Source organism: Neovison vison, chromosome 10 (assembly GCF_020171115.1).
Source record: "Neovison vison isolate M4711 chromosome 10, ASM_NN_V1, whole genome shotgun sequence".
Classification (NCBI taxonomy): Eukaryota; Metazoa; Chordata; class Mammalia; order Carnivora; family Mustelidae; genus Neogale; species Neogale vison.
Genome location: NC_058100.1, coordinates 6,000,671 through 6,012,596, shown reverse-complemented (window position 1 = coordinate 6,012,596; position 11,926 = coordinate 6,000,671). Strand labels below are relative to the sequence as shown.

Genomic DNA, 11,926 nt, shown 5'->3' with positions numbered 1-11,926 from the left:
AAATCCAGACATATGTAGATTTACTAATGTCCCTTAAAGAAAGAGAAATAGTTTTGAATTATGTCCAAACAAATCTGCTTTACATTTCTAGAAATAAAAATCTATTTAAACATGATAATTTCCAATTTTTATAAATAATTTTGTCTATCCAGACCTTAATATCACATAACTACACACTCCAAAAATCAGAACTCTTGAAAATAAATGAAACAAAGAACATGCGTTATAGAAAATTTTAATATCAAATAAAGTACAGTTTACATGATTAAAAGTTTTGATTTGCAAATAAAGTATTCTGCTTAAATAGTGTAGGAGTCTAACAAATAACAGAGCAGTTTCCATGTCACATCAAATGAAATGCTGATGGCCTATAAACTAAACAATCTGCCACGAATGACAGTAAGCAAGGGAAACAGGTATCAGCAAATTTCTTTCCAAGCTATCAAAAATGTCACAAGTTCATGTTTTTCTTGTTTGTGATCCCAAAACTGGCAGCATCTTCATTTCATCCACTCTATTCTTATGTATTTGAAAAGCCGGTGTTATCCATCGACCACATGAGCACTGTTCACCGTACCAATTGAAAGAACCCAACTTGGCATTGCATTTGGGGCAAAGAAGCTGAAATAAAGGAACTGTGTTACTTCATTCACTCACTTCTAAGACAAATAATTATTACTGGCAATAGAAGATATAAAAACAGGTAAGACACAGTCAGTTAAGCGCCGTACTCTTGATTCAGGCTCAGGTCATGATCTCAGGGTCCTGAAATCAAGCCCCACCTTGGGCTCTGTACTCAGCAGGGAGTCTGCATCTCTCCTCCCTTTCCTCTGCCCCTCCCCCTCTCTCCCTAATAACACAAACAAATGAAACAAAATAAAAACCAGGTTAAGACATGGCTCCTATTGTAGCAACATGGACGGGACTGGAAGAGATTATGCTGAGTGAAATCAGTCAAGCAGAGAGAGTCAATTATCATATGGTTTCACTCATTTGTGGAGCATAACCAATAGCATGGAGGACAAGGGGCGTTAGAGAGTAGTAGGGAATTTGGGTAAATTGGAAGGGGAGGTGAACCATGAGAGACTGTGGACTCTGAAAAACAGTCTGAGGGGTTTGAAGTGGCGGGGGGGGGTGGGAGGTTGGGGTACCAGGTGGTGGGTATTATAGAGGGCACGGCTTGCATGGAGCACTGGGTGTGGTGAAAGAATAATGAATACTGTTTTTCTGAAAATAAATAAATTGGGGGGAAAAAAAAAAAAAAAAGACATGGCTCCTAGCTTCCAGGCGTTTATGATCGAATCAGCAAGGTAAAAGGCAATGACAATTTACCATAACATATAGTGGACTATGATAATCCTGTAAGAAACATGTTGTATCCTGGGAGTCTAGAGAAAGACCAGATTAATCTGGTCTTTATGCCCCAGTATGAGGGCAGAAAGGTTGAGATAGGACCCAAGATTTCAGGAAGTGGCATGTGTGCCTTTTATATCAATCTGCAGTTTAATATATCAAACTAAGATCATCGTGACTAAAGAACAGGAAAGTATGTGAGGAGTCTCATGTCAGTATCAGTATTGAGACTGACAGCATATAGGTTAGGCCTCAGATTCACGGCTTTTTAACGACTAAGCCACCCAGACATCCCTGATTCACAGCTTTTTAAAAACAAACTGATACTCCAGTAAAATAGATTAATTTAAAAAAAAAAAACCCTGAGCACATCAATTATATTTTATGTATTTAGAGCATTATTTTTTAAAATTTAGCTTGTTATTTTGTGCATGACATGAGTCAGGGAGTCTTATTTTTAATCTTAAATGATACAAAGCTCTGGACATAAAACTCAGAAACCAAATTTGATTACATAAGTATCTTAAAAATTTTTTTTAAAGATTTTATTTATTTATTTCACAGACAGAGATCACAAGTAGGCAGAGAGGCTGGCAGAGAGAGAGGGGGATGCCAAGCAGAGAGCCGGAGCAGACAGCTGGATGCAGGACTCAATCCCAGGGATCTCGATCCTCTGGGATCATGACCTTAGCCCAATGCAGAGGCTTTAACCCACTGAGTCACCCAGGTGCCCCAGTATCTTAAATTTCAATATGACAAAATACACCACAAAGGTGAGATATGCGACAGGAGAAAATATTTACAATATATTAGAGGAATCATTAACATCTAGACTATATAAAGAGCTCCTATAAATCACTAAGAAAAAGGCAAATTCCATAGAAAAATGGACCAAGGATGTAAAGGAAATGTACAGAAAAGCTGTAAATAGCTGATAAGTATATAACAATATTGGTCCTCAGTAACAGTCACGGAAATTCAAATGATGACATTTTAAGATGAATATTTTTCATCTCTCAGATTGACAAAACGTTACCAGTTTTATAATATCCACTATGCCAAGAGTATCGGAAAATGGGTACATGCATTCAATGCTAGTGAAAAGCCAAGTTGTATAAGCATTTTTATTGTCAGGGTAGAATATTAGCAATATTTAAGACGTACACACGCCACAAACCAGGGATTCCACTTTCAGGTCTACAGGAAAATTCAAATAAGTGTACAAAGAAGTATGCACAAATGTGATATAGTATCTTCCACAAAAATGCCTCCATCTTATATGTTTTCTAGGCTAATTAAGAGCAGTGAGCCAAAAGCACAAGCCACAGAAGAAAGAAAGAAAAAACCAAACAGATAAAGTGGATTTCAAAATTAAAACCCCACTGCTGCAAATGATATCACCAAGAACAGGAAGTGATGGCTAACGGGTATAGCGCTTATTTTGGGAATGGTGAAAACAATGATGTTGCAAAAATTCTGTGAATATTCTAAAAACCAATGAACTGTACACTTTAAATGGGTAAGATTATATAGTAAGTGACTTATATCTCAATAAGCAAAATTATCTGAAACGTGGGTTTGAATATAGGGTATCTCTTTCTAGGCAAGATACTAACATAAACTAAGTTTCTTCACATATAAAACATGATTATGTATGTTTTACCTATTTGTACAGTTACTGTAGTCTTCAAGTGAAATAGAGTGAGTTTCATAAAATTTTCATTATACAAACTTTTATACAAACCATAAACCTTTATAATCATTAATTATATCTTAGATTATATTAATAGATATATATTATATATAATAATATATATTAATATAATTAGATTATATTAATTATATCTTAGATTAAGAATATCTGTAAATTAAGTAACCCTAAAGGAGAAATGTGGCATCCCAGGATACTCTCATGATCTGCAGTCTTAAGAATAAATAGAAAATGAAAATGAATCTCTTAGCAAACATACTGAATTGAAATATCAGGGAAAAAAGAGAGAGGAGACGTAAGAGAAAAAGAAAGAGAAGAAGGAAAGAAACTTTAAATGTAATCTTAAAATCTTCGACTTGCCCTACTTGTTACTAAATTTGAATTTGTTAAATACATTCTAATCAGCTTACGTTAGTCTTCTATCTGAAAAAATATAAATAGCCTTAAAAGGAATTCACATAGACCAATAGTTCTCAACCAAACGTGGTTCACTACTTTAGATAGGCTGGATTTTTACTTCATTTATTTGATAGATTTTTATCTGCACTAGAAAGATATAATCTTCATAAGAAAATACTTATGATGGAATGAAACACCAGTTAAAATATGGTTGAGAGGGCAAGAAACAACAAAATATAGATGATACAATGAAATTGCAGAAAATAAAATGCGTTCTCACCTGGCCATCCATCACACCCAACAAAGAAGATTCCATCCACTGTACAGGCTCAATGAAGTATGATGTACACTGAGCCTGACTCCCAGCGGCGAGCGTGAAAGATGACGTCCCTCTCTTGTGGGCAAAAGCTACAGGACCACTTCCTTCATTATGATCCAAAATGCTAGAACTTCGAAATAAAGATCGCCTGCAACACCCAAACAAACAAAAACATTAATGACCTCCAAAGGGATGAAGAAACAGATGAATTGTGCAGTGTTTCTTAGCAAAATAAAAAAGGATTATGCTACTTTAACTTTCAATAACCTCTACAAGTAACCTGATTTACTTTCACTCTTAAGAATTTATATTCTTTTTTTATTTTTTTAAGATTTTATTTATTGACAGAGAGAGAGATCACAAGTAGGCAGAGAGGCAGGCAGAGAGAGAGGGGGAAGCAGGCTCCCTGATGAGCAGAGAGCCTGATCCCAGAACCCTGGGATCTTGACCTGGGCTGAAGGCAGAGGATTAACCCACTGAGCCACCCAAGTGCCCCAAAATTTATATTCTTAAAAGTAGTTTTGAGTTTGAAATTTTTATAATATTCAATTGAACAAATTCTTCCTACAGATTTTAAGAAAATGAAACTTTTAGTACAGTTCAGCTCCTGATATAAGATAAAATCTCCAGAGGACAGAAAATATTTTACCTGCACTTTCTACATTTGTAGAGAATGCCATCTTTCAATCCTTGTGAAATGGTGGTTGGGTCAACAGCAAAGAGTTCTTGAGGTAAGTTCTGTAATTCTACATGAGATCATTAAAATTTATCTATTTGTTGCAATCAGCTCTGCATTTTCAGACAAAATTCAGCTAATGCAAATTGAGGCAAGAAATGCTAACCTCAGAAATTAAAAATAAATAAATAAATAAATAAATAAATAAATAAAAATCTCCAGCGTTGAGAAATCAGGGTGAGGTCAGAGAACATTGTGAAGAAGCCCTTGGTTCTGAGCACAGACTGCCTGAGTTCAAATCCCAGCCCACCACTTACACACCATGTGACCTTGAACAAGTTACTTCTTGGTAAACCACCTTTTCAGAAGGAAGTAACGGCACCTATCTCAAGGGACGACTGGAAAAGTAAGATAACACACTGGAAGCCTTTAGCATCAGAGTAAAGAGCATCTAAAAAGGGCCCAATAAGTACTAGTAATTATTACTTACCTGGATACTTTTCCGTAACCTTTTGTAAACGATATTGCTTATAAATTGCACTAGAAGTATCTACTTCATATCCCATTGCCTGGTATAATTTCAGTTGCCGCTCAAATCCCTCATTCATCCTATAAGGACAAATATAAAGCTAAGTTTTCTTTAAATGGATAAAATCACTTCGAAAAACCAGAATTATTTCTTTAACAAAGAACTCACTTAGCCTCTGGTTTGATGGTCTGGAGATTTTCATAGGCTTTTTCAAAGGTAAACTGGTCAGTCTTCATCATAAAAGCAGTAATCACAGCCACACTACGACTAATTCCTGCATGACTGAAAAAGAGACCTTTAAAATAAAATAGCAAACAGCAGCAATTAAAAAAAAAAAAAAAAAAAGCCCAGCTTCCCATAAACGGTAAAATTCAGGTCCACTTCACGCCTGCTCCTTCTACCCAAAGAAAAACCCTTTGCCTCTGAAATTAATGACTCCTTTATTTATTTCCTTAATCTTTTTGAATTCTGAACCACGCAAATGTATTACCTTTTCAAAAATAATTACACTAATTAAAAAAATTTTATAATGGCTTTGAAAAAAAATCCAAAGCTCCCCTCTCTTGGCATTACGGGGCCCGAAGATCTGGTCCCAGGCTTCTTTCCATTTTACCACTAGCTTATGTCCTGTGTGTAAATATTTAAAACAAGTGTTGGCACGCAGTAAAAGGGCTGATTCACCAAGTTTAAACTAATTATTACATTCCAGTGTAACTAAAGAAGACTACTAAGAATTCCCAAATACCTATCAAGATTTTCTTTTACGCATTGCTATAAACTTACTCCATCTCTCCCCTGGGCATGGCTTAGGGCTCCTGCGTGTCCTAACCAATTCTTCTCTCCCCATTTCCCTTCACAAACCGTCCTCTGCCCCAAACAAAAACACTGAAAATAATCTGCCTTTGCGGTGAACTGTGAATAATCTTAATTTTTGTTAATATCTTTTACTGCACGACTGGCATCCTAATCTGCATTATAATCATCTGGGTAGGTGCCTGAAAAGCCTTCGACCCTTTTTAGGTCCAGGGACTTTGCCACCTCTCAGTCCCCCCCCTAAAAAGCAACTCGGGGTTGGGAGGGGCGGAGGCTGCAGAATGAATCAACCACGCAGCATGAACGCAAGCAAGCACGCCCTCGGGGGCCCGCCACCTGCCCCTCCTCTCTCTCTCAGACACTCGCCAGCCGCGGAACCGTGGTCTGACAGCCCCTTGGTCCTCCCCTAGGGTCCTCGGAGGAAGGGGCGGCGGCTGCAGGCTGGAAGCAAAGCCGGGGGGCTGCCCCACGTGCGCGCCACTCACCAGTGCACCAACACGGCGCGGCCCTCGGCGCGGGCCTGGCTGATGAAGGCCACGCACCGGTCCAGATGGCTCAGTAGGTCAGTCTCGGGCTTGTCCAGCGCCCACACGAAGAGGCTCCGTAGACCCTCCATCCCAGCCCCCGACCTGAAGTCGGGCTCCTCCGAATCCACCGTCAGCACGGCCGTGATGCCCGCCTGCCTCAGGTGGTCCGGCTCCGCCACGGCCGCGGCTCCACCCAGGTACAGGCCCGGCCGTACCTCCAGCATCTGCCCGGCGGAGCTGGCGCAGCTCTGACCACGCACCTGCCGACCACAGCCATGGTTCCCTCCCGGAGCCTCCAACATGGCGGCCGCCGGGGGCCGAGCGGGCAGGGGCCCTACCATCGAGTACGCAGGCAGCTGGCTAGAACGCCCTTCCTCTGAGTCGAGCCGGCCTGAGATGCGCAGGGCTCCCTCGGAGGACCACGGAGACTGTAGGAGTGTGTACTACCTGGGGAGCCTTTAAACCCGTGTCTGGGCCCCAGCGCTTGCAACTTGGTGGTAGAGGATAAACCCCAAATACAGGGTTTTCCAGGCTTATAGTGCCGAGGCTTTAAGAAAGGGACAACAAGAGTAGTTGGACTCCAATTTGAAATGATGTCCCACCAACTGAAGCAGCAGTGTGCATTTGGGGTAAAACACTTAAAAAAAAAAAACCACAAAAACATTTATGAAGCCATTTGCTTGTATTTCTTCTCTTGACTATTTTTTTCTTTTTTTCTCTCTTTGTCCAGTTTTTTTTTTTATTGGTATGTGAATCTCTTTCTTATTGATGCATACTGTCCTATATACTTTGAAAATAGTAATCCCATGTTTTCGGACGCCCATACCCTCCAACCAACGACCGCCAGGAACCCACTTCGCTTTCTTATCATTTGCATGTTCACTGAAGTAGCATTTTTAATTTCCTTCAAGAACTTTTCCTTTGCATTCACATTTTTAGCTAATTGTTTGGTACAAAAGGCCTAATTTTCAGCCTATTTTGGCTTTTGACATGCCTCCCCCACTAAACTTAATCATTGCTAGCTTCTGCCTTAAAGTGAGAGATGTGTGAGTCTTCCTTTCACTTGAACATTTAGAGACCATTGTAGGATGATTAATTGGCTTGCTCTCAGTATTATTGTGTCTCAGGGATAGGGAGGCCCACGGAGAGGGAGAGGGATTGGGGAAATGACTGGTCTGTGAAGCAGGGAGAACATGCATAACATTTATGAAATTTGTCATCTTTTATAGACGTGATTTGTGGCACCCCAAAAACAAGTACAATAGTAACATCAAAGATCACTGATCGGAGATCACTATAACAAATATAATAGTAATAAAAATTTTGAAATGTGGGGAGAATTGCCAAAATGTGACAGAGACGTGAAGTGAACAAATGCTAAATGCTGTTGGGAAAATAATGCCAATACACTTGCTCAATGCAGGGTTGACAACAACCTTCAATTTGTTTAAAAACTTGTTAAGCACAATATCACAGGTATGCCTGTGTAAGATCTGGGCTTATACTGGGTGATTTTGGACAGAGTTCAAGGAAGCAGGGCTTTGCTCTGGATTGGATGCTGTCAGGAAGTGGTGGTGATTTTATGATTGGGTATCTCCATGTATTTTCCCTACAGACACAAGGACCAATGGAACAGGATATAGAGCCCAGAAATAGACCTTCACATATATGCTTAAATGACCTTCAACAAGGGTGCCAGTGGGAAAATGGGGGAAACTAGCCTCTTCAAATGGTGCTGAGAAAACTGTATGTGCACGTGTAAAAGAATTGAGTGTGATCCCTACCTTAAACAAGGTACTAAATTAATTCAAAATTGATTAATGACCTAAACATAAGACTATAAAACCTAGGGCACCTGGGTGGTTCAGTCGGTTGAGCATCTGACTCTTGACTTTGGCTCAGGTCATGATCTTAGGGTCATAGATTGAGCCCAGCATTGGGCTCCACACTCAGCGTGGAGTTGGCTTGTCCCTCTCCCTCTGCTCCTCCCTCTGGTTGTGCTTTCTCTCTCAAATAAATAAATAAAAATCTTTACAGGCACCTGCGTCGCTCGGTCAGGTAAGCGTCCGCCTTTGGTTCGGGTCATGGTCCCAGGGTCCTGGGATCAGGCCCCGCATCGGGCTCCACCAGGGAGCCTGCTTCTCCCTCTCCCTCAGCCTGCTGATCCCCTTGCTTGTGTGCTCTCTCTCTGTCAAATAAATCAATAAAATCTTTTTAAAAAGATCTTAAAAAAAAAAAGACTACAAAACTCCTAGAAGAAACTTAGAAATAAATCTTCATGACAGGATTATATCAAAATTTAAAATTTCTGCACATCAAAGGAAATAATCAAAAGAGCAAAAGGGCTACCTATGGAATGGGAGAAAATAATTGCCAATCATATATCTGATAAGAAATTAATATCCAAAAAATACAAAGAACTCTAGAAGAGTGATAATCAGCATCATGGCTGAGTAAGATGTTCCTCTTCCCATGTTCCCCCACCCCTAACAACAAGTTAACATCCATCCACAGGCAAAAGGGCCTTGGGAGCTGTGAGATCCCGTACCATATGCCAAGGGACCTGGGAGGAGTTTTGCCCTCCTGTATGTGAGGTAATAGGCACATGGACCTTGGTCCTAGCTACAGACCCTATGGTGGCCTGTGAACCATCTTCCCTCTTGGCTCTGGTGAGGAAGCCTGCAGAAAACACTGACTTAGATAATCAACAGGGATGGGAGAGCCTTTGTGGAAACCCAGGTTTCCAGCAGAGTTGTCCTAGCAGACAGTTGGAACAAAAAAGTATGGTTGGATGCATCAGAGAGGGTAAGATTGACTTTCCTCACATCACTCCTCCCCCAAAGCAGCACAACTGAGGGCCAAGAGAGGTCTCCTGGGCCTGAGCTTTATCCTGGGGTATAGGGTGGGGGAACATGGGGGATGGAGGAAAGAGGCCGAAAGAACCACACAGAGGACTCTCAGAGGGCACCAAAGGGACATAGGTCCTACTAAGTAACTCAACAGGCTCCATCAAGAAGCCAGCCCAGGAGCCAGCCCAGGAGCCCAGGAGCCTTGCCCCTGGACCCCCTTGTCTGCCCATGGGCACCCCTAGTGCTCTGTGCACCTCACCCCCACACTCACCTCCACCCTGTGGCCAGCTCCTCGTGGGTTCTCCCAATGGCAGCGGCAAGAGTGTTTTGGCAGGTGTCTGGAGAGCATGCGCAGAGAGCCAGCCTGAATCTGCAAGACAGGAAGAGATCACAAACTTAGACTTTAGTGCCACTTTTGGGAAAAAGAAGGGAAGCTGTCAGCATTTGGCCTAGTGTGTTGCCGCATCTGAGAAGGCACTCAGGCTTAAGATATCTGCCTCAAGAGGGAGCAAGGAAGCATGGAGTAGGTGTATCCATAGAAGATTTGAAGAAACCTCAGAATCTCTAGGGGGACTGATGGAAGGCATCTCTCCCCTGAAGGCAGTTAGTAAAGACTGGGGGTGACTATTACTTCAAATGCAAAGGTAACAATGCAAAATTTCAGGGAACATGAAAAGTCAAAGAAATGGTACCACTAAAGGATCAAAACAGTCTTTCAATAACCAACCCCAAAGACATGGAGATCTTCAATTTATCTGATAAAAAATCTGAAACAGTTGTTTAAGGAAACTCAGGGAGCTACAAGAAAAGAAATAAGAACAATTCAATGAAATCAAGAAAACAATACAAAATGAGAAGTTTAACAAAGAGATAGAAAGCATTAAAAAGAACCAATCAGAAATTCTGGAGCTGAGGAACACATTTAATGAAATACAAAAATGCAGTAGAGAGTATCAGTATCAGAATGGATCAAGCAGAAGAGAGAAACTGTCAGTAAGAAGACAGGAATTTTAAGGGCACCTGGGTGATTCTGTTGGTTAAATGTCTGTCTTCAGTTCAGATTATGCTCCCAGGGACCTGGAATTGAGCCCTGCATTGGGCTCCCTGCTCAGCAGGGGAGTCTGCTTCTCCCTTTCTCTCTCCTGCCACTCATGTGCTCTCTCTCTCTCTCACCTTCTCTCAAATAAATAAATAATACTAAAATCTTTAAGAAAAGAAAAAACAACAGAAGAAGAAGACAGGAATTTTGGAATTACCCAGTCAGAGGAGAACAAAGGAAAAAGAATGAGAAAGACTGAAGAAAGCCTAATTGATCTACGGGATACTAGCAAAGGAAATAATTTGCAAGTTATTGGAGTTCCAGAAAGAGAGAAGGAAGTACACAGCTTATTTAAGGAAGTAATGGTTAAGAACTTGCAAATCTGGGGAGAAATTTGGATATCCAAATTCATGCCGCTCATAGGTTACCAAACAAACTTAAAGAGATCCTGTCCAAGACACATTTTAATAACATTGTGAAAAATCAAAGACAAAGAGAAAATCTTAAAAGCAGCAAGAGAATAGAAGCTTGTAACTTGTAAGGGAATCCTCATAAGACTATCAGCAGATTTCTTGGTAGGAACCTTACAAGCCGGGAGAGAAAGGGATGATATATGCAAAGTGTTGAAGGAAAGAAAAAACTGCCAACGAAGCACACTCTATCTGGCAAAAGTTGTCCCTCACAAATAAAGGACTGGTAAAGACTTTCCCGGAAAAACAAAAGCTGAGGGAAACCACTAGACCTGCCTTTGCTGAAAGAAACTCTTCAAGCTGAAACCAAAAGATGCTATTTAATAACATGAAAATATGCAACACATTGTTAAAGGTACATATATAGTCAGGTTCAGAATAATACAGTGATATGGTTGTGTGGAAGCCACTCAACACTAGTGTAAAAGCAAAGGATGAGGATATTATAAGTAACTAGAACTATATTTTGTTAATAAATACCCAATATAAAAAGAGGCTGGGCTCCTGGCCGGCTCAGTCCGTTGAGCGTCCGACTGAGTTGAGTGTTTCAACTCAGGTCATGATCTCGGGGTCCTGAGATTGAGCCCCACACCGGGCTCTGTGCTCAGTGGGGGATCTGCTTGAGATTCTTTCTCTCCCTCTCCCTCTGCCCCTCCCCCGTCCTCTCTGTCTCAAATAAAAAAAAAAAAGAGGTTGGGACATCTGGGTGGCTCAGTTGTTAAGCATCTGTCTTCAGCTCGGGTCATGATCCCAGGGTGTTTGGATCGAGTTCCACATTGGGCTCCTTGCTCAGTGGGGAGCCTGATCTGGCTGTTCTACCTGCAGCTCTCCCTGCTTCTGCTCGCTCTCTCTGCCAAATAAAATCTTTAAAAATAAAATAAAATTTTAGGGGCACCTGGGTGGCTCAGTGGGTTAAGCCTCTGCCTTCGGCTCAGGTCATGATCCCAGGGTCCTGGGATCGAGCCCCGCATCTGGCTCCCTGCTCAGCCGGGAGCCTACTTCTCCCCTCTCTCTCTGCCCGCCTCTCTGCCTACTTGTGATCACCCTTTCTCTATCAAATAAATAAATAAAATCTTAAAAAAAAATAAAGACAAGGAAACTGAGACACAGAGCTTTTAAAAATAATAATAATAATAAAATAAAATAAAAATTTAAAAGAGGTTAATTGTGATTTCAGAAAATCAAAAGGGGGAGAGGACTAAAAGGGTGGAGATTTGCATGGATTAAAGTCATTTTCAGGG

At 41.0% G+C, this 11,926-nt stretch overlaps 1 protein-coding gene across 1 annotated transcript; it reads right to left on the bottom strand.

Moving 5' to 3' along the window:
- Positions 1-219: 219 nt before the first annotated feature.
- DUSP12 (dual specificity phosphatase 12) lies at positions 220-6,629 on the bottom strand. The gene is made up of 6 exons (XM_044266743.1): positions 6,286-6,629; positions 5,156-5,269; positions 4,949-5,067; positions 4,432-4,528; positions 3,744-3,930; positions 220-621 (listed from the first exon to the last, which is right to left on the bottom strand). The coding sequence occupies exons 1-6, from the start codon at positions 6,627-6,629 to the stop codon at positions 460-462; spliced, it is 1,023 nt and encodes a 340-aa protein (XP_044122678.1). The 3' UTR covers positions 220-459.
- Positions 6,630-11,926: the final 5,297 nt, after the last annotated feature.